Genomic DNA, 22349 nt, shown 5'->3' with positions numbered 1-22349 from the left:
ACTTTTCCGACTTTTCCGTAAGCGGGTCTATACCAATGAGGTTTAAAAAGGTGTGGTAGATGAAGAAGTGGTAGATGGTATTCGTAGTGAAAAATCAGAAATCGACGTCAAACTACAAAAACAAACCGCGTCGGACAATGGGGTTTGTTTTTCGAGTTTGACGTCACGCTTCATCGTGATTGGTTGATTTACGATTCCACTCACACCATGATGAAATTTCTTCATTGCACTAACTTAACCAACATTAACCAACATTGTGACACCTGTACACCTGTATAGAATTGAAGATAGAATTAACAAAAGGGCGAATGTCGCAAGCGTAAACAAACCGAGTGAGGGTTGATTTCCCTATGCTGGTCCAGCAAAAAGTAACTCTCACCCGGTTTGTTTACATTTGCGACATTCGCCCTTTTGTTAATTCTATCTAGAATTCTTAAACCCCCTCGTTACGTGATACCTTTCTAAAAATCATCTGGCATCCGTGATCAAACATGTCATGTTTATCGTATTCGTTATATTTAGTGCAAGTGGTGAAGTGGTAAATGCTGAAACCTGAAAATTTTACTCGAATTGTAAACTTCGGATTTTTTTTCTCGCGCAGTTGCTGTTCTTTGTAATTTGGATTTATTGAAGGAACTAGTGCCAAAATCATGTTTATGCTTCGAACAGGATGTTTCAGTCTATTATAGAAATTATTGATGGTGATATTCATCAGGAAATTGTCTCGGGAACACATAAAAATTCGCCAAGGCTACCTGGTCGCAAACGAATGCAAATTGCATTCAGGTAAGTATTCGTCTCCTTAAATGGTTTTTATCTGAGAGTTTTTGTATTTTATTTTGGGTGATCTATCGGTTGGTATTTATGTTGATTCAGTGTTCCGATACGTATGAATCTTAATATAAGTTAAACGCGAAGTATTCCTATACAGTTTGTAAATTTGAATAGTATATTCTTGATACAATTGATCAACGCACGGTAAAAATTAAATAAATTTTATAGAGGAATTTATCTGTAGACTTGACGGCATCCAGAATGGGTTTTCAAACGTACTTAACAACATGAGAGTAGTAGCGTGGGTCCCAATGTTTCACGTCAGGCGTTATATGTATGTGGCAGTTGAAATATTGAAAATTTGTATCTCGATTTTCCAAAATAACAAAATTAAACGATAGGATCATGCTATTTCCTATGAAAACATGTTAACGAAGTGAGACACTGGAAAATCTAAACATGATAAAGCGTTAAGATTCAAACGCGAATCGTCGATTTCTGGAATTTCAAATGCGGTTTTTATGCTCAAAACAACAGATATGTTCACAAAAATTTATCATTGTGTTCTGACAGACGCAAAGAACACAATAAAAAATTTCGTAAACATATCTTTTGTTTTGAGCATGAAAACTGCTTTTGATATTCCAGAAATCAGATTTTCAGATCAGATCAGAGATTCGTGTTTGAACCTTTGGGGCAAATAGATCCTCTAGTATAGCGGTTTCCAACATTTTTTCTGTATACCATTGTGCTGCACGATAATTTTTTGGCTAACCCCCATTTTAGAAACGCGGTTCTGGTATAATAAACATATTGATAAATTTCAGGCGAATACAATTATGATCGAATCCCGATCCCGACTGGGTTCGATTGTTACAATCTGTATACTAGCAAGTGATTAAGACCTGCTAATGGAACATAGAAACATAGTCCTCACACTAAATTTTTTTTACCGAACTCTGAGCAGCCGAACGTTCGGTAACATTCGATGGTGCCAATCGACGTTTACGGATCATTAGTAATGTTTGGCATCATAAAAAATTTTTACCGAACGTTCTGCTGCTCAGAGTTCGGTAAAATTTACGATAATTTACCGAACTCGGTACTTTTTTTTAAGTGTGTAGATGTTGCTTTATCTGCCTATCTCCTAAGTCCTAACGGATGTCAACTAAAATATTGGTATTTCTTATGCTGTCAAAAATGACAAATATAGTTGAGGAAGATAAGATGTAAAAGATATATTGAAATAAAGATACATTGTCCATTGTTGAAAAAAATTAGTGAACATTTAAAAACGGTCCGTAATCCCGGGTCAGAAAACAAAAACGTTATGTTTAAGCTTGTATTTTGGGCTCGCAGATGCAGTAGAACTATTAATGGTATGGTATCGAAAGTTTCCGGGAATGTCTTCGAAAGAGGGCAATAAGATATCAGAACCGGCTTAAAGCAGTCTAAGCGGATCACTGATTATTTTACCATATCAGCAAAGGGTTAACCAATAGCGTTTTTGTTTTTTAACCTGGGCTAGTTCCAAACCGAACATTGAATAAAAAAACATTAAGAGAATATATCTACTACAAATACTAAATCTCATAACTCCATCAACTAACGGGATTTGGATTTCAGCGTCGAAATCTGTCTCTGTGTATGTCGGGGCTCTTGTATTTTTCTAGCACTTTATTCTGACTCTTTTCAATGTTTTGCAGATGTACTGGTGAGAACAGTTCAACTTTTTTGCGGCATCTCATTGGCTCAATGAGATTAGTGTTAAAGGCACAAGAAAGAAAATGAAGTCCTTTTCCGTTCACAGTTTTGGCTGGCTTTCCACTGTCATTTTTGGGACTAGTTGAGGATCTTAGGATATGGTAAACCGTCGAAGCCGCAATATTTTCTCTTTTAAAATGCTGTGCCGTATACTTTTTGCTTAGATTTCTGTGCAGTGCGTAAAACTACAACGAATCGAGCGAGAAGTCAATCATGCCTACTTACACGCGAAAGAGTATGATAATCATAGCATTCAACGCTAACGCCGCACACGCTGGCGTAAAAAAAACAGCCGCCGGTGCTGTATGCAAACATTCTGCTACCCGCACACTCGCGCACCCACATCCTCACATCGTCTTCCTGCATAGCTTATTCTCGAGTCAAAAAATTCATGGGGAACCAGCTGCCCGTGAGGTTGGTGGCGCACTTTTTTTTGTTTAGATTATAGTCACTTTAACCAGCTTTGGGTCCTTCGAGACTTCTGCGGGGTTGGGATTTGAACCCAGGTCCTCGGCGTGAGAGGCGTGAATGCTAACCACTACGCCGGGACTGACCCCCCTGTGGTGGCGCACTGGGATACAAATTAGGCATTCCTTCTTTTTCTTCATCATCTTCGCCCTCGATTCTACTCACGGGCGGGAGCACGAGCCGTCGTGAGTAATCTGTATCAGCAGATCGGGCTACAACGACAAGCGACGACTATAGCTCTTAGCTAAACACACAGTCGTAAAAACTCGTTACGGTGCATTTCTTCATGTACTGTGCGGGAGTTTTAAAGTGATGCTTATGCCGGCGTGAGAAAATTAGACCACACGAGTGTAGGCTTCGCAACACTGACTACAACGAGCTCGCAAAATGCTTCTGGTATCGACGGCAAAATTTTGAGCAAAACTGGACGAGCAAACTCGACAAAACAAAAATACCTGGCAGAAAGAGGGGAGAGAGCTAACAACGTACACTCTCTCATCTCTCTCTGAGCTCGTTTGTGCTTGAGCATAGGGGCCTCAAAAAAATTCAAAAATTTTAGTTACCACCCGTTATGATTTTGTACATCTTTTTGTGAGCATTTAACAGCATAACTCATGGAAACATGTAGTTAACAAATGTATACACCAGAATTTCTTTTTACGTCCATTCATCCAAAAAATTTGAATTAACATCTTTTTTTTTCGTCCAAAATTTGAATTAATGTCCTCTCATTTTACGTCCGAAATTTGAATGAACGTCCTCTCGTTTTAAGTCCAAAATTTGTTGGTCAAGACCTTTCTGTTGGGGCATGGAATTTCATAGGTTTGTCACCAGGCGGCGCTAAAATGTGCTGTACATTGTACACCTTGCCATTGCGGCCGTATACAGGTTGTTGCATTCGAAAATATCGTTCCTAAATGAGATAACATTCTTTGACTAGATTTTTTTTCTAGCAGTTATCATGTTTTCTTAGATGTTTTTCACATAAAACAAAGTATGATATCATTTCTGCTGTTGGCAGCTTAGAAAGTAGGGCTGATGTAGTGTTTTGATTCGCTTGGACAATAATGTTTAGGAAGTTATTCGCACAGTAATGACAAATAGTGAGAAAATTTGCAACTTCCGTTCATCAGTCTAGCGTTTTTGATCTACTATAATATTTTCTCAACAAATCCTTACAAAAAAACAGATTATGTAGATATAACACATTCAGAAAACTGACCCATATACTAGGCCTGAAGCCACGAAATTGTGAACTTTTTCACACCTGCGGAATGATTATCAACTGCTGAATAACTTTGCTGGATGCAGAAACCAATTTCCTTTAAGAAGAAACGAGAGAAAATTCCAGTAGGGACCAATTGCGGTACGCGCTTGCATCATTTCTGCGATTTCGGTTAATGCTGATCTATTTTTCTGAACAGTTTTAAGCATTGATGTATTTAACAATTATGTCATTTTGTTCATAATAAGTTTATTGAAGAATACGCATTGGTTTGACATTGACCTGTTACTTTAAAACAAAATGGCATTCAAAAATCTGCAAGTGTTGTACAAAATACAACAGCACGAGTAACGGAAGGTTAAGCGTTGCTACTAATAACCCCCCCCCCCATCACCTTTCGACTCTTTCCCCTCCATTTTCAAAAAAACTTTTCAGTACTTTTCCCTACCGTCCCTTCATCAATTGTAGAACCAATGTTTCAAAAAATAAGCATAAGTTTGGGGGATCGCTCTACGGTGATTGCTGGTAATTTCCAATTCGCACCAGGTAAATGGTGTTCTGCACACTAGTACCATTTTGTGAAATCTACCGAATAAATGATAAAGCAGTTTATTTGTGGTTTACTGCCCATAAGGAAAAACTGGCTAATATGCCATTTTTTCCAAAATTGAGAGCATAATAATATACATATACAATATACATGATGATATACACCCCAAACAACGTCTGATTGTAAAAAAAATGCATTTTCGGAGGCACACGACATGAAACAAATTTGGCTAATATGTATTCAAAATAAATGAGAAGTTGACTAATATCCGTGATGATTTCAAACCTTTCAAACCGCATGCGCAGCAGCCGACGTATTCTTATTTCGCGTTTTCCATCACACATTCAAACTGATCATGTCGTGTGGTGGTTTCAGGCGTAACGCTAGCAATCGCTAAGTTTTTGGATCGAATCTTGTTCTTTTTTATTGTCATGACAGTCTACACGGCAAGATTTACAGCTCCCATTAACGACGGCATGATGAAGTTAGAAGAGTTTCTTAAATCACCGAAGGTTCCCGATGAGTACAGTTTCTGTTGTAGGGGAATGTGGGGCAAGATGGTCACCCTAGTTTTTGGGCGTCACATTTTAGTCACAGGGAATGAATAACTATAATGTATGAAGCTAAGCAACAACATCTTGAAAAAATATGAAAATACTATAAAAATATGTGTTGGAACTATGTTTGCTAGATTCTTGAATTTTCTTATAATATCAGTGTGACCTAATTTAAGGTTTTCTGATGTAAATGATTTTTTTTATTCCATCATTTTATTTTTTACTATATTTATACATAACTAGCTGACCCGACAAACTTCGTATTGTCACAAATTAAACTGTACATAAATCGTGAATCTCGGATGACCTTTGTCACAATCTCGAGTTTTGCAAGTTTCTGAGGAGTTCATGGGTGTTTTAATATTCAAATTTTCCTCACAGTAAAGTGGAAAGTAACTCCTCCTCCTTTATGCTTAGCATGATAAAATAAAGCGGATAATATTTAAATATTCGCCATCATTACAAACCATTTCGCCGAATACCATTTTGCGGAACATCAATTCTCGGTTAACCTTACTTACTTTACTTACTTTTTCGGCGACAATCCGCTTATCGAATCAATGCCGAATTCAGGAGCCGTCTCCACATTACTCGGTCTTGGGCTGCCACTCTCCAGTCGCCCGTAACACCCGCTGTTCTAGCATCCTCGTCAACAGCGCTCATCCAACGGGTACGGGGTCTGTCTCGAAGTCGTCGGCCTCTGTAGGGTTCTCTGCTGAATATTGTTTTCGCTGGTCTCTCATCCGGCATCCTTGCTACGTGGCCAGCCCACTGCAGCCTGCCGTATTTTAGGCGCTTCACAATATCCGCATCTTTGTACACTTGGTATATTTCATGATTCATGCGCCTGCGCCACACTCCTTCGTCTAATATGCCGTCAAGAATTGATCGCAGGATCTTACGCTCGAAAACGCCTAGAGCTCGTCGGTCGCTCTCTTTCAACGTCCACGCTTCGTGGCCGTAGAGTACCACCGGGAGAATTAGCGTCTTATAGAGCGCGAGTTTTGTACGGAGTTGTAGGCTACGGGACCTCAGCTGGCTACGTAATCCGTAGAAGGCCCTGTTGGCAGCCGCTATTCGCCTTTTTACTTCACGGCTCACATCGTTGTCACATGTCACTAACGTACCAAGGTAAACAAATTCGTCGACCACTTCAAAAGTATCTCCATCTATCACCACCGCAGTTCCAACACCCGAAGGGCTACCACGCTCTCTACCAGCCACCATATACTTTGTTTTGGTAGAATTTATGATAAGCCCTATCCTCGCAGCTTCCTCTTTAAGATGCGTGTACGCTTCTTCCACAGCTCTACGGTTAACACCGATGATATCGACGTCGTCCGCAAACCCTAGGAGCATATGAGATTTCGTGATGATGGTACCGCTTCTCTGCACGCCGGCCCTTCGAATAGCACCTTCCAATGCAATGTTGAACAGCAAGTTCGATAGTCCGTCACCTTGCTTCAAACCATCTAACGTCACAAACGAGTCCGAAGTCTCACCCGCTATCCTGACGCTTCATTTTGAACCATCAAGGGTAGCACGTATCAGCTTTGTTGGAAAACCATGTTCAAGCATAATCTGCCACAGCTCGTTTCGTTTAACTGAATCGTACACCGCCTTGAAGTCTATAAACAGATGATGCGTCTGCAAGTTGAATTCCCGGAATTTATCGAGGATCTGTCGCAAGGTGAACATTTGGTCCGTCGTGGAGCGTCCCTCTCGAAAACCGCACTGGTATTCGCCAACAAAGGTTTCCTGTAACGGCCTCAGTCTGAGAAACAGGATGCGGGAGAGAATTTTGTATGCAGAATTGAGGAGAGTAATTCCTCGATAATTGCTGCATTCGAGTCGATGGCCCTTTTTGTAAACCATAAACCATAAACCTTTTTGTAAACCATTCTCGGTTAACCATAACGCGGAATATAGAGTTTCGCGAATACCATTTCGCGAAAAACCTTACGGTAGCATTTCACGGAACACCTTTTCTTGGAAACTATCATTTCGCAGGGGTGACCCAACTGAAGGAAAGTAATACTCGCGACCTGCGGCCGTTTCACCCTGACTCATCTAATGTTATCTATTGATAGTTTTTGGTGGTCTTGTTATTGACTAATGTTTTATGCAAGAGTCTAAAAGTTTTCGAGTTCGATTAGTTTTTGAGTTACGCAAAAAAATCTGTTTTATTTGTATGAGAGTCCTTATCCCCTACCACAGGGGTAAGGGGTCTCAAACCATCATAAAAAAATTCCTGCCTCCAAAACCCCCACATGCCAAATTTGGTTCCATTCGCATGATAAGTTCTCTAGTTATGAGGATATTTGAATTTCATTTGTATGGAAGCCCCCCCCCCCCCTCTTAAAGGGGAGAGGGGTCATAATTCCCCTCCTAAAGAGGGAAGGAGTCTCAATTCACCATAAAAAAAATTGCCCACAAAAATACCCTCATGCTAAATTTGGTTCCATTTGCCTGATTAGTTTTGGAGTTATGAGGAAATTACTATTTCATCTGTATGGGAGCCCCCTCCTAAAAAGGTTAGGGGTCATAATTCATCAGAGAAAAAATTCTTGCCTCCGCAAACACCCATATGCCAAATACGGTTCCATTTGATTGATTAGTTCTCGAGTTATGCGGAAATTTGTATTTCATTTGTATAAGAGTCCACCCTCCCAAAGTTCCAAAGTAATTCACCATAGAAAAAATTCTTACCTCCAAAAACCTTCACATGCCAAATTTGGTTCAATTTGCTTGATTAGTTCTGGCTTAGTTGATCTCTAAGGAAGGCTGCCCCCCCGCAGTGGCCGGCGTTTTCGACGGCAGGTCGCCGGCAACACTCCCGGCCTGTGTCCGTCGCGCCCTAAATCATCTAATGTTACTATTGGTAGTTTCTGGTGGTCTTGTTATTGACTAATGCTTTATGAAAAAGTCTAAAATTTATCGAGTTCGATTAGTTTTTGAGTTACGCATCAATTTCTGTTTTATTTGTATGAGTATTATTCCCCTATCACAGGGGTGAGGGGTCTCAAACCATCATAAAAAATATCCTGCCTCCAAAACTCCCCACATGCCAAATTTGGTTCCATTTGCTCGATTAGTTCTCTAGTTATGAGGATATTTGTATTTCATTTGTATGGGAGTCCCCCATCCTAAAAAGGGAAGGGGTCCTAATTCATCATAGAATAGATTCTTCACTTACTGTAACTCGCAATTGGACAAGAAATAAATTTTACGCATCAATAGATGCTTTTTCCAATCAAAATCCATATCAATTTTAAAACATAGGAAGAAAAGGTTGCTAGTAATTTTATACGATTTGTTTTCGTTAGTGACACTTTTAAAGACAGAAGTCTTATGCGATGTATCATGTTTTAATAAATAAATATGAGACCGCTCATGCCACTTTCATATGACAAGCACTGGAAATCATATCGATCATATTTCATATTCTCAAGCATGTTTATGGCGCTACTTTTGCACTATTTTTTTTGATTTCATCTCGCATCCTTAACCTGCTACGAACAACATCGTAAAAACGATGCGATCAAGCTAATGACAATTTTTTAATAAAAGTACATTCAAAAGAAGCTCAAATTTTGATTTTCATGTAAAAATAATTATTTGGGGGAGGCCAACTAAGAAAAAGTTTAATTTCTCTATTTCGTTTTTCATAGCTAATGTTCTACTCAGTGAGGCCATAGACCGCACACCTCCCGCTTTAAAAATCTGGTGGCAAAAAAAATTGTTTCACTTGAGTAAAAATTTTTTGTACAAAATCAATTGTCTGAGAGCTTTACAACTTAAAGGATTCGTGTACGGAGTGTTTACGCTTCTAGTACAAACCAAAAATGTAAGTTCAAAAAATGTAATTTTCGTAAATCGGTGAAAAAAATTTCTTCCGATTTTTCTTTCAATTTGGCAGGTTTTAGCATGGAAAATATTGCTGATTGCAAGGAAAATTGTACCCTCCGCAGTGCGATATCGCTCATAAAATTTTACTATTTTACATTAAATCATTTCGGTATCTTCGGTGCACTTTTTCGTTACATTCCAAGCAATAAGTGCGCCGAAGAAACCGGAACGATTTAAGCTAAAACAGCACTTTTATGAGCGATTGCGCACTTATCGATTGGACAATTTTCCTTGCAATTAGCAATAATAACGCTTATATAAAAAGTAAGAATAGATTTGATTTTCACGATTTAACTTCAAGTGAAAATGCATAATACACCTAATTTTTTTCGTGATTTTACTGGTTTTTTCAATTGCAAAACATCGGAAGGATAAAAACTTTATAAAATATTAGTATAATGACCTTATTTAACTCTGTAAAATTTTGAGGTCAATCATTTTCTTCTAGATCTCCTTTTTCTTCAAAAGTGAAAAAGAAAATGACAAGAATTTATTCTATGGTAAATTGAGTCCCCTCCCCTCTTTATAAGGGAAATTATAACTTCTCTCCCTTTTAAGAGGGGGGGGGGGCTTCCATACAAATTTCCTCACAACTCGAGAACTAATCAAGCAAATGGAACCAAATTTGGCATGTAAAGGTTTTCGAGGGCAAGAAAATTTTCTATGGTGAATTAGGACCGCTCCCCACTTTAAGAGGGGGGCTCCTGTACAAATAAAATACAAATTTCCTCATAACTCGAGAACTGATCAAGCAAATAGAACAAAATTTGGCATGTGGGTGTTTTCGGTGACAAGAATTTATTCTATGGTAAATTGAGACCCCTCCCCTCTTTATAAGGGGAATTATAACTCCTCTCCCCTTTAAGAGGGGGGGCTTCCATAGAAATTTCGTCATAACTCGAGAACTAATCAAGCAAATGGAACCAAATTTGGCAGGTGAAGGTTTTCGAGGGCAAGAAAATTTTCTATGGTGAATCAGGACCTCTCCCCACTTTAGGAGGGGGGCTCCTGTACAAATGAAATACAATTTTCCTCATAATTCGAGAACTAATCAAGCAAATGGAACCAAATTTGGCATGTGCGTGTTTTTGGAGACAAAAATTTTTTCTATGATGAATTGGGACCCCTTCCCACTTTAGGAGGGGGGCTCCTATACAAACGAAATACAAATTTCCTCATAACTCGAGAACTAAACAAGCAAATGGAACCAAATTTGACATGTAAGTGGTTTTGGAGGCAAGTTTTTTTCTATGGTGAATTTAGACCCCTCTCCTCTTTAGAAAAAGAGTTATGACCCATCTCTCCTTTAAGAGGGTGAGCTTCCATACAAATGAAATGCAAATTTCCTCTTATCTCGAGAACTAATCAAGCAAATGGAACCAAATTTTAGTGATGGGCAAAATGGATCACTAGACTGCACGGATCAGAGCCGGTTCATTTAGTCAAGGATCCGGATCTTCGGAACGGTTCATCGGATCTTTAGTTGCACTGAACATCTTTAGTTACTCTGTGGTTTTCCCTATTCTTCAGGCAAAATTTTAGAAAAAGAGTCAATATTACTCCATAAAGAGAAAGACATAACTCTGAAGAAGATTCTACGGAGAATATGGCCACGCATGCTTTACGTGCACGCGTTTCTCGTACAAGCTAGAACTTTTAAACGGGGTTTCTCTCATTTTGTTAAAATGCATTATGGCTACGGAGACATTTCCATTCAAACCAAAATTTGAATTTATGATTAAATCGCGCGAAGAATAGAGCCATTAGGCCGTATGAATAAAACAGTTTGCTTTGCTTTTCTCGTTTAAATCGTATGAGATCATTTGCTCTAACTCTTTCATTCATACGGCCTACTGTCTTTGATCTCGTTTTATCCTGCCTTGTCAGCAGTCTGTCTTCATGACAGCAACCTGAAATAGAGTGAAGAGAACGAAGAACTACTAGATAAGACATAAAATGAAATTCTAGTTAGAACTGTCATCAGCGAAATAAAACCTAATGAAGTTCGCTGCAGACTAAAAGTCGACGGGCAAGATCCGTGTCTTAAAAGAAAAGATTCACGGATTAGTCAGTCTTTTTACGGATCCGGATCTTTTACATGGATCAGGAGCGGATTGCCCATCACTAATCGGATCTTTAGTTGCACTGAACATCTTTAGTTACTCTGTGGTTTTCCCTATTCTTCAGGCAAAATTTTAGAAAAAGAGTCAATATTACTCCATAAAGAGAAAGACATAACTCTGAAGAAGATTCTACGGAGAATATGGCCACGCATGCTTTACGTGCACGCGTTTCTCGTACAAGCTAGAACTTTTAAACGGGGTTTCTCTCATTTTGTTAAAATGCATTATGGCTACGGAGACATTTCCATTCAAACCAAAATTTGAATTTATGATTAAATCGCGCGAAGAATAGAGCCATTAGGCCGTATGAATAAAACAGTTTGCTTTGCTTTTCTCGTTTAAATCGTATGAGAGCATTTGCTCTAACTCTTTCATTCATACGGCCTACTGTCTTTGATCTCGTTTTATCCTGCCTTGTCAGCAGTCTGTCTTCATGACAGCAACCTGAAATAGAGTGAAGAGAACGAAGAACTACTAGATAAGACATAAAATGAAATTCTAGTTAGAACTGTCATCAGCGAAATAAAACCTAATGAAGTTCGCTGCAGACTAAAAGTCGACGGGCAAGATCCGTGTCTTAAAAGAAAAGATTCACGGATTAGTCAGTCTTTTTACGGATCCGGATCTTTTACATGGATCAGGAGCGGATTGCCCATCACTACCAAATTTGGCTTGTGGGAGTTTTAGATGGCAGAAATTTTTTCTATGGTGAATTACGACCCCTTCACCTTTTAAGAGGGGGGCTCCCATACAAATGAAACACAAATTTCCTTATAATTTGAGTACTAATCAAGCCAATGGAACCATATTTAGCATGTAGGAGATTTTTGAGTCTTGAATTTATATTATGATAGAGACCTCTCACCCCTGTGGTAGGGGGATATGGACTCTCATACAAATAAAACAGAAATTTTTGCGAAACTCAAAAACTAATCGAACTCGAGAAATTCGAGACACTTCTATAAAACATTAATCAATAAATAACAAGACCACAAAAACTATACACACTCGAGTCTTTTTTTACACGGTTTGTTTTTTTCGATTACTCAAGAACGCAATTTAGGGACCATTTACAAAATACGTGACGAATGCCTCTCCCAAACGTATTGAGAAATAAATGAATGGTCCCTAAATAGCCCCGTTCTCAATATTCGAAAAAACAAACCGTGTAAAAAAGTACTTGAATGTAGTAACACTAGATCATTCAGGACGAGGCGGCCGCGGGTGTTGCCGGCGACCCGTCGTCGGAAGCGCCGCCCACTGTGGGGAGGCAACTCCCCGTAGAAATCACTACTGTCTAGGTTTATTTATTTTCCTGGGTCTACCTGGGTTTCCTGGAACGAGCGAGTAAGGAGAGGATCGCGAAATGGTACTTTCAACAAAAAAGTTTTCCGTGAAATGGTATATTCCGCTTAAGGTTTTTCGCAAAATGATATTCGGCGTAATGTTGTACAATCATAGCGAATATTACTATCCGCTTTCTGGTTATGCAATGAGGGGACAGGGGAGTTGTTTTCTATTTTACTGTGAGGATAAATTGCAAATTTGTATATTAAACTACCCATTCCAGGTAACTAATAAGCCTTAACGTAAGCAGCAAATCAGCGTTTCTGGCATTTTATACTGCACGTTATTGTATGTTAGCTTTTTGACTGCATAGGTGTTGTAAATTGGCATCCAAAATTGTATTCAAATTCTTCGTGTCGGTAATTAGCTGTAAATTAGCATTGTCAGCACTATAAGAAGGTTATCAGTATATTTTGCCAAAATAGCATTTAAGTCGCATTTAAAGCGACTTAAATGCTTTTTGGTCAACATTTGAATAGCATTGGTGATGCTTATTGGTTACCTGGGATCAGAGGTGGCATAAACCGCAGCGCTGACCAAAAGACACACATTCTTAAACAACACAACACTCGCCATGCGGTGTGTGTTCGCCCACAAATTCCCTTCAGTGTCTCTTTTGCTAAACACGCTCTTTCGTGTTTTACGCGCACCAACAAAAGGCAGTCGCAAACGCAGAGTGATAAATTTGCTGCGTGCTTTACCACACCAAGAGCCGCACTCTGCGCGGCTGGATTGTACACCCTGCGCTGGGTCATTTGAAGTGGTGTGATTGAAAAAAACATTTTTACTGTTGTGGTGCCTGATCCGTACTAACTTAACATAGACCATATTAGTTGTTCAGTGCAGCGTGTATTTTCACTTTTAAAAGGGCAGAAAATTTGTAAATACAAAACAATTTTTTTGCGCAATTCCGCACGGAGTGTGACAAAGGGCAGCACCAAGTGCTGTTTGTCACTCACTGGGCGATTTTCACCGAGTGCTGTCGTTCGCTCCCACTCTGCTTTCGCTCGTACGCTGTGTGCATATTAGCTGTAGAGGTGTGTTGCCGAATCGCTCTGTGCGACAAGGCATAATATTGGAACATTGGGCGCATAGTGTGAGCGAATGACAGCCCTGCCTGGGATGCTTTCATAGTTACGTAACTGCCAAAATGAATCATCTAAGGTTGAACCCCTCAGAAACTTGCAAAACTCGAGATTGTGACAAAGATCATCCGAGATTCATGATTTACGTACAACGCAGGCTAATTTATGGCAATACGAAGTTTGTCGGGTCAGCTAGTATATTATAATCTGAAGCATATTTGAGCGATTTATATATTCGTGCTGCAGTTTTAATAACAAATGTACTTTTAGATACGGAATTTAATAGACGTTTTGAACGAATTGCTCACTAAACGAAACTTCGGAGTAGAGGTGAACAACACTACATCAATTTTAAATTTCGAGGATTGAATTTTAGGAAAAGGCCAGAACAAGGGTAAAACATATAAATAATCAATTGCAATTTTTTAACTTTTTTATGTTATTTCCAGCGTTCGCAATGGCAGTCAAACAGCATGTCACCGATCTTATTAAGAACCAACCGAAACCTGACATCGCAAACATGATTGCAATTATAGAAATGTTGCAAGCAAATCCAGAAGCTCTTCCGAACGAAGATGGATTGATTAAAATTTGTGAGCAGCTTGTTTATCATCTAGCTCAAACACCACCAGGACGAGAGGTTGCAGAAATTAAGACAATGAAATCTGAAATAGGCAAGGTTTGTCACTTTTTTCGTGAAATTATGGAACGTATGCCTCAACAACATAACCAGATTCGCCAAACTTGTCTGACGGTGCTATATAATCAAATAACATCAGGTAGTTTAATGTATTCATACGGTTTTGTCACATTTCTATATTGCTTCTTTATTCAACCATAGGAGAAGAAACATCCAATTACGCATCGGCAGTGTTAGTACTGGTAGACAAATCAATGATTAACACTGGTGTAACGTTAATCCTGCAGCAATCAAACAGAGACATTAAAAAAATTTTCAAAACACTCTCTCACTGGCTTGAGACGTATGATTTTGCTCCTGATTTAGCAATATGGGTTTTAGAAATTCTTGTCAGATTACGGGTACTTAATATTTCACTTTCATATTACTCAACAGAGAAAATAACAGTTATCTATTCAATTACAGGAACAGCAAAAACAAGCGCTTGTTCGTGAATTATCTCTGGATATTATTGAATCATATTTCGGAAAGTTAATGTTTCCGTTTTATCGTCCAAAATTAGGCCCTGTTGTAATGTGCATATTGCAGTCAAATGATAACACTCCAGATATTTTCCAGAAGGTATCATGATTATTTAAACTTTACATTTAGAATAAGAACAAAAGTAAATAGGTAGTTAATAATTTCAGATTACACCAAAGGCCCCTAAAGTATTAAGGGAGCTTAGTAAGGATGGGACAATTACTGCAAAGCATCCAAACCTATTTCAATTTTTAGTGGATATTCTTTCCGCTCTTATGTTACAGTACCCAATGACAGGCAACGACGGATATAAATACGAGGAACTTGTATGTACAAATGATATGAACTGTAATAGGATGCATTGAATATTTTGTTTCATTTAATAGGATGCTTGCTTGCAAAGATATCCCAAATCGAAAAATTTTCGACAAACGCTCAATGTTCCACTGTGGTATGATACTTCACATGGTATTATGACAGCGTCAACAAATGCAAGAGTTGGTTTGGTGAATCTCGGTAACACTTGTTATATGAATAGTGTACTACAGGCACTGGTTATGACGAAGCAGTAAGTGAAGATTATAGGTCCTATTTTCATCCTTATATCATTGAACCCTTCAACTTCACAACCATGTCATGCCATTTTTAAGCATGTTCTAATAGGTAATTTATCGAGGGACTTTAACGAAGGTACAGAAAAACGTTTAAATGAAGAACTATTTATTATGTCTAAACTCAACTGAGTGTAATGTTGGAATGAACTGTTAGGAAAAAATAACTCTCAATTTCTATGCGGTACGATTAGATCTAATGTTAGGCGATTGCTACTAACCACCCCTTCTCCATCGACCAATCCAATTTGAGAACAGATATCTATTAAACGTTTTTGATCTAAAGGCTTTGTTACATGCTCAATCGTCCATTTGCAATATGGCCACGAAGAAAATGGTACCTTATGTGAATATGTTTTGAAGGTTTGGATTCAAAATTACTTGCCATGCCGATACATCCTAAGTTATCCTCATAAATGATGAATGACTCTTCTTTTTGCGTTAGTTTTAGATCTTCAAGAATATCAGCGATCCAAATCTCTTCTGATACTGCTGCACTTAATGCCATATATTCTGCTTCACTGAACAATGAATTACCGTTGTCTGCTTTTTACTCGATCAAGAAACCAAGTTTCCAAATACCTTAAGGATATAACCGTTTACTGACTCGCGATCTATGGTTTCCGATGCCCAGTCAGCGTCCGCATATCCGGTTAGCGGTTCTGCTTCATTTTGCCGCTTAAATTTCAAATATCTAGTTTTTGTTCCTTTTAAATATCGTACGACCCTTTTGAATAACTGTCAGTGTAACGTGAGAGGATTTTATTTAAATCTTGCTATGAAACCAGTCATAAAACTGGTCTGGTACATAGCATGATATACATTATGGTCCCTGGGTAATTCAGTATAGCGTTCACTGATGGAATCTCCGTAAATGGTTTGTAACAACGCTTCCTCCATAGGGGGTTTTATTGGATTGATTATTTGGAATTGTTTAAATAACTTTTCAATGCTCCTTTCTTGTGACAATTTCACGACTTCATTGTTGCCATAGTTCAGTTTTATACCCAAGAAGTGACTTGCTTTTGCACAATCTGCTATCGCATAAATGGACACTGGTAGCTGATTCTTTGGTTTGATGATGGATGACTCCTTTCTTCCAGCAATCAACAAGTCGTCTACATATAAAACGATAAAAGTTTCATCCTCTGGCCGAATTCATGTGTATAAACAATAATCATGCCTTGAACGTTCGAATCCCAGCTCAAGCAGCATTTTGTTGAAATTTTCGTTCCAGCACCGGGGAGACTGCTTTAAACTGAAACATTACCAACCTACAACCGGTGTTTGGCGCTCTGCACTGACGCCTCCTGGAATTTCCATGAAAATTTCCCCTTATAATTCTCCATGCGGGAAAGCCGGGTTTTAACGTCCATGTAATAAAACCAGAAAGCTTGTTGAATGCCGATAATGCCAGCATAATCCTTATTGTGGTCAATTCCGCTACTGGTGCCAAAATTTCGTAACCCAGCTTTGACATTTCCAGAAAACTTCAAATACGATATTTCAAAATGGAAAACTAGTTAGACCATTACAAATATTTTATAAAGTTTTTGTCCTTCCGGTGTTCGGCCACTAAAGGGGGGGCCGAAAAAAAAAACAAAGCGAATTTTTTAATCGAACAAAAAAAACATGGATTTTAAGAATTTTTATTTAAGGTTTAATCGTGAAAACCGAATCTATTCTTGCTTATAATATATACGTTATTATTTTTTATGCAAAAATATACGAAAAAAGACAAAAACGAAAAACGGAAAATTTTTTTGGACGATTTTCGGAAATTCCATTGTTCGAATTTCCATTTCTGTTTCGTGCTAGAAGCGTTAATTCAACTCGGAGACTCATTTTTCGAGTTTTTCAGACTGTAGAGCCCACAGACAATTGATTCCATAAAAAGAAATTTGACTCATATCCTACAAATTATTTTTTGCCCCCCGATTTTTAAAGCCAATTTCCAAGGGGGGGAGGTGACAAAAACTTTAAATATGATTTGCAATGGCCTTATCAGTTAAAATTCCTTGTCTTTTACCCATATTATAAATAAATTATTTATTTAGGTTTAACGACTGCATAGTAAATTAATTTACAGGCTTTTTATTTGCGATCAAAGTGTTAATTTTCATGTTTATTCAAATAACATGCTTCGGGGCAAAGTGTGTCACAACACTATGGGCCAGAAATTAAAACTCCGGGACAAAAATATTTGCGGTTAAGTGGCATGTCTCAGCTCAATGTAGTCAATGTGGCAATGTGGAAAAATGATGCATCGTTTGAAGGGGTCGTCCAATATTAAGGTGTTACCTTAACAACAATTTAAGTAATAAGCTTTTGAGTATTTTTTTCACCTTTTTGGTTTCAAAATATTAAGGGGAAGATAAGCCAATTTCAAGTATTTTTTCTGAATATATTAAACTTCGACCTTTTACCCATTTTCAGGTCTATTGGTCGTTTATAAACGACTTCTCAAATCACATTTCTTCTTGTACCCTCAAAATAATCCACACGTCCTTTCCACGTGAAAAATCACGTAAATTTCTCTACAGGGAGTTACGTGACTTTCAGCTGATTGTTATTGGAAAAAATAACATAACATCTATCTGATTTTCACGTTAACGCATTAGTATGCGTGCGAACTACCTGAAAATCACGTAAATAGTACAGGAAAAGCGGATGGAAAACATTCACATAACTTTTCCTATGATTTCGACGTGAAATTTATTTTGAGTGTAACATGTTTATTTCACCTTAATAAGATTTTAGGTTGAAAACCGTCTGATGAAAAATCTGAGTATCTTAGCCATCTGCAAGTATCTGCAATTAGTTTGCATACCAATTTGTAGGGAATTGTTGAAGCTATCTGCCCAAATGTTTATTCCAGAGAATACCTGGGAATACAATAGGATTTCGAATTTGGCATGGTTTGATTTTGGCACGGTTCGATTTTGGCATGCCTCGATTTTGGCAACAAAAGTATCCGTTTTTGGCAACACAAAATACTTCACTTCCAAAGATATGCTTAAACATCCCTCAGTTTCCGTATACATGCCTTAAATGATGAAAAAATGATGCCTTCAGTGTGTTCAGGAAAGAAAGTTTGCGGTTATAGAATGTTTCGAACAATATTTTTATTGCCGTAGGACTACGTCTTATCGCAGGTCGCCAAAACTTACTTGCACCGGACGGATAGGTCTTGGCGGATTTTTGAAACATAAAATGGTTACAATCGTTGATTAATAAAATTTGTCAACTTTTAACGCATTTACATTCTATTTTTTCATATCAAAAAGGGGTCTCGATTTTGGCACGGCTTCGATTTTGGCAACATAGGTGACACGCATTTGTTGCCAAATTCGAAATCCAACTGTAGCATTCACTGTGGGTCAGAAATTAAAATTTCGCGACAAAAATAAAAAAAACTTCTAACCGATGGGTGTTTTTTCATTACAAAAACATTGAGAACATTGATATTGAAGCATTTGACAAGCTGTGCGACAAAACATATGCGATATATTTAAAATGTTATCGGTGCACAGTGGTCCGGTTTCAAAAAAGTGCGGACATTAGCAATTGGGTAAAAAATGCGTAATTTTCCAAGGGTGGTGTCTTCGCAGAAGTTAAATAACAAAATATAGCGCATCTTTCTGCACTATTAGGGTGACCGTAAATTCACCTATTAGGGTGATAAAAACTTTTGTTTTCTTAAATATAATTTAAAAAAAATTCTCCAAAAGTTGCAGAACATACCTACTACAATAAGCATTTTCATCCGAAGGTTTGCCTTTCTACTTTATAAATATACTAGCTGACCCGACAAACTTTGTATTGACACAAATTAAACTGTGAAGCAAAGCCTAGGTACTACATTCCGTTATCGAAACTTGACCTTCTGTTTTTATACGACAGACTTCACAGCCAGCTGTTAGAGTGCAGGACAATTGCAGGGCCAGTTGCTACTATCCTATTGACTCTAACAGCCAGTCAGGATTCGAACTTACGACGACTGGATTATTAGGCCAGCGTCATAACTCGAGGCCAACTGGGAGGCAAATTAAACTGTCTTGTACATAAATCTCGGATGACCTTTGTCACAATCTCGAGTTTTGCAAGTTTCTGAGGAGTTCATGGGTGTTTTAATATACCAATTTTCCTCAGAGTAAAGTAGAAAACAACTCCCCCATTGATTAGCCTGATAAAATAAAGCGGATAGCATTTAAATATTCGCCATCATTTCAAAACATTTCGCCGAATACCCTTTTGCGGAACACCAATTCTCGGTTTACCATAACGCGGAAAATAGAGTTTCACAGAATACCATTTCGTGAAAAACCTTACGCGGGATGTACCATTTCACGGAAAATCTTTTCGTAGAAAGTATCATTTCGCAGGGGTGACCCAACTGAAGGAAAGTAATAGAGGTCAGTAGATCTAGGAAAATAAATTAACCTAGATAGAGGTGTTCTCTACGGGGGACTGAAACCACCCACCCTCCCGCAGAGGCCGGCGCTTTCGACGACAGGCCGTCAGCGCCACTCGCGGCCTGTGGCCGTCTCGCACTGATACTATTGATTGATTATAACTATTGATAGTTGTTGGTGGTCTTGTTATTGACTAATGTTTTATGAAAGAGTCTAAAATTTCTCGAGTTAGATTAGTTTTTGAGTTACGCAAAAATTTCAGTTTTATTTGTATGAGAGTCCTTATCCCACATACCACAGGAGTGAGGAGTCTCAAACCATCATAAAAATATTCCTGCCTCAAAAACCCCCCACAGGCCAAATTGGGTTCCATTTAGTTCTCTAGTAGGACATGAGGATATTTGTATTTCATTTGTATAGGAGCCCCTCACTATTGAAGGGGGAGGGCTCATAATTCCCCTCCTAAAGAGAGGAGGGGTATCAATTCACAATAGAAAAAAAAAATTTGCCTACTAAAACACCCACATGCTAAATTTGGTTCCATTTGCTTGATTAGTTCTGGAGTTATGAGGAAATTTGTATTTCATTTGTATGGGAGCCCTCCTTTCTAAAAAGGTAAGGGGTCCTAATTCATCATAAAAAATCGTGCCTCCTAAAACACCCACATGCCAAATATGGTTCCATTTGATTAATTAGTTCTCGAGTTATGAGGAAATTTGTATTTCATTTGTATGGAAGCCCCCCCTCCTCTTAAAGGGGAGAGGGGTCATAATTCCCCTCCTAAAGAGGGGAGGGGTATCAATTCACAATAGAAAAAAAATTTGCCTGCTAAAACACCCACATGCTAAATTTGGTTCCGTTTGCTTGATTAGTTCTGGAGTTATGAGGAAATTTGTATTTTATTTATATGGAAGCCCCCCCTATTAAAGGGGAGATGGGTCATAATTCCCCTTCTAAAGACGGTAGAGGTCTCAATTCACCACAGCAAAAATTGTTGCATCCAAAAACACCCACATGTCAAATTTTGTTCCATTTGCTTGATTAGTTCTCAAGTTATGCAGTAATTTTTGTTGAATTTGTATGGGAGGTGGGGTCCCTAACCATAAGAAGAATTCCCTGGCCCCAAAAACCCCTATATGCAAATTTCGGTTCAGTAGTTTTTGATTCTATAAGGAACATACGGACAGACAGACAGACAGAAATCCATTTTTATAGGTATAGATAGTATAAAGGTAGGGGAATGTCGTCGTGGTTGGGCCATCTTTTGGTCCACAAATCTCATTTCAAAAGAAACTTTGGAAATTTAACAAAGGTCTAAATACGAACTATTAATAACACCTTTATTAAATTTTCAAAGTTTCTTTTGAAGTGAGATTTGTGGACCAAAAGATGGCCCAACCACGACGACATTCCCCTACAGAGTAAGGAGGGGTAAAAGTGCGATGCGGGTAAAAGTGCGATTCAATGATTTATCGGTGCAGATTCCGAGTAAATTTTCTACATTGGCATGGATGGGTGACTACTTTGACAGCTTGAATCTAACGTAAACTTTGGTTGCTTACGAAGCATAGTTGCTGAGTTATGTGCAAATGTTATTTTAGGGCGGTTTTGATGTAATTTTTCTTTATACGGCAAATACGATATCAACAGGAGGATATTACTTGTTGAAAATTTGTAGCAGAGTTTTACATCACTCACATATCTGTTTTAAAAATACGGTGAAAATAATTTACAAAATATATTCCGCTTTTCCGTAATTTAATCTAACCCCGTCAAGCGCCTAACGGGGTAAAAGTTCGATTCACGGACGGGGCAAAAGTGCGATTCATGGACGAGGCAAAAATGTATAGCTAATTATATACAGCTTTAGGCACTATATCACAGATACTAGAAATGAAAGATCTGCAGAAAACTGTGTGCTCTACAGATGTTGGCCGAAAAAAAAAACAATATGTTTTCGCTGATGAAACAAAAAACAAACGTTTGGAAAAGTTTCGATCTAACGGAGGCTGCAATACACCAGCGCAAAATAGAAAAGGTGCAAATTGAGAATATTCCTTACCGAAACATAACGCAGATTGAAGATAATATGGGTTTGTTAGCTACTGCTGGGCTAATTTCATGGATTCTAGCTTTGAACTTTTGCCCCGCGGTATTCGCACTTTTGCCCCGGTAGTGGGGTAAAAGTGCAAGTTTGTGTGTATGTGTGTGTATGTATGTATGTATGTGTGTATGTGTGTGTGACGCTTTGGATTGAGCCAACTTTTCTCAGAGATGGTTGCACCGATATTAATGATCATAGTGTCAAATGAAAGGTCTAGGTGTCCCATTGTTCGCTATTGAATTTCATACTAATCGG

General features: G+C 38.4%; 1 protein-coding gene across 1 annotated transcript in view; it reads left to right on the top strand.

The window, feature by feature from the left end:
• The first annotated feature begins 537 nt into the window (after positions 1-537).
• The window catches only part of LOC128741320 (ubiquitin carboxyl-terminal hydrolase 38), a 32467-nt gene continuing 10655 nt past the window's right edge, over positions 538-22349 (top strand). The window contains exons 1-7 of the mRNA XM_053837052.1: positions 538-786; positions 14073-14196; positions 14252-14581; positions 14644-14843; positions 14908-15063; positions 15132-15290; positions 15351-15532. Of these exons, the coding sequence (XP_053693027.1) occupies positions 14260-14581; positions 14644-14843; positions 14908-15063; positions 15132-15290; positions 15351-15532 (1019 nt within the window). The 5' untranslated portion in view covers positions 538-786; positions 14073-14196; positions 14252-14259. The remainder of the gene's footprint in view (positions 787-14072; positions 14197-14251; positions 14582-14643; positions 14844-14907; positions 15064-15131; positions 15291-15350; positions 15533-22349) is intronic.

The sequence above is a fragment of the Sabethes cyaneus genome, chromosome 3 (assembly GCF_943734655.1).
Source record: "Sabethes cyaneus chromosome 3, idSabCyanKW18_F2, whole genome shotgun sequence".
Classification (NCBI taxonomy): Eukaryota; Metazoa; Arthropoda; class Insecta; order Diptera; family Culicidae; genus Sabethes; species Sabethes cyaneus.
The sequence above is the reverse complement of the archived record's forward strand: the minus strand, read 5'-3'. Positions and strand labels throughout refer to the sequence as shown.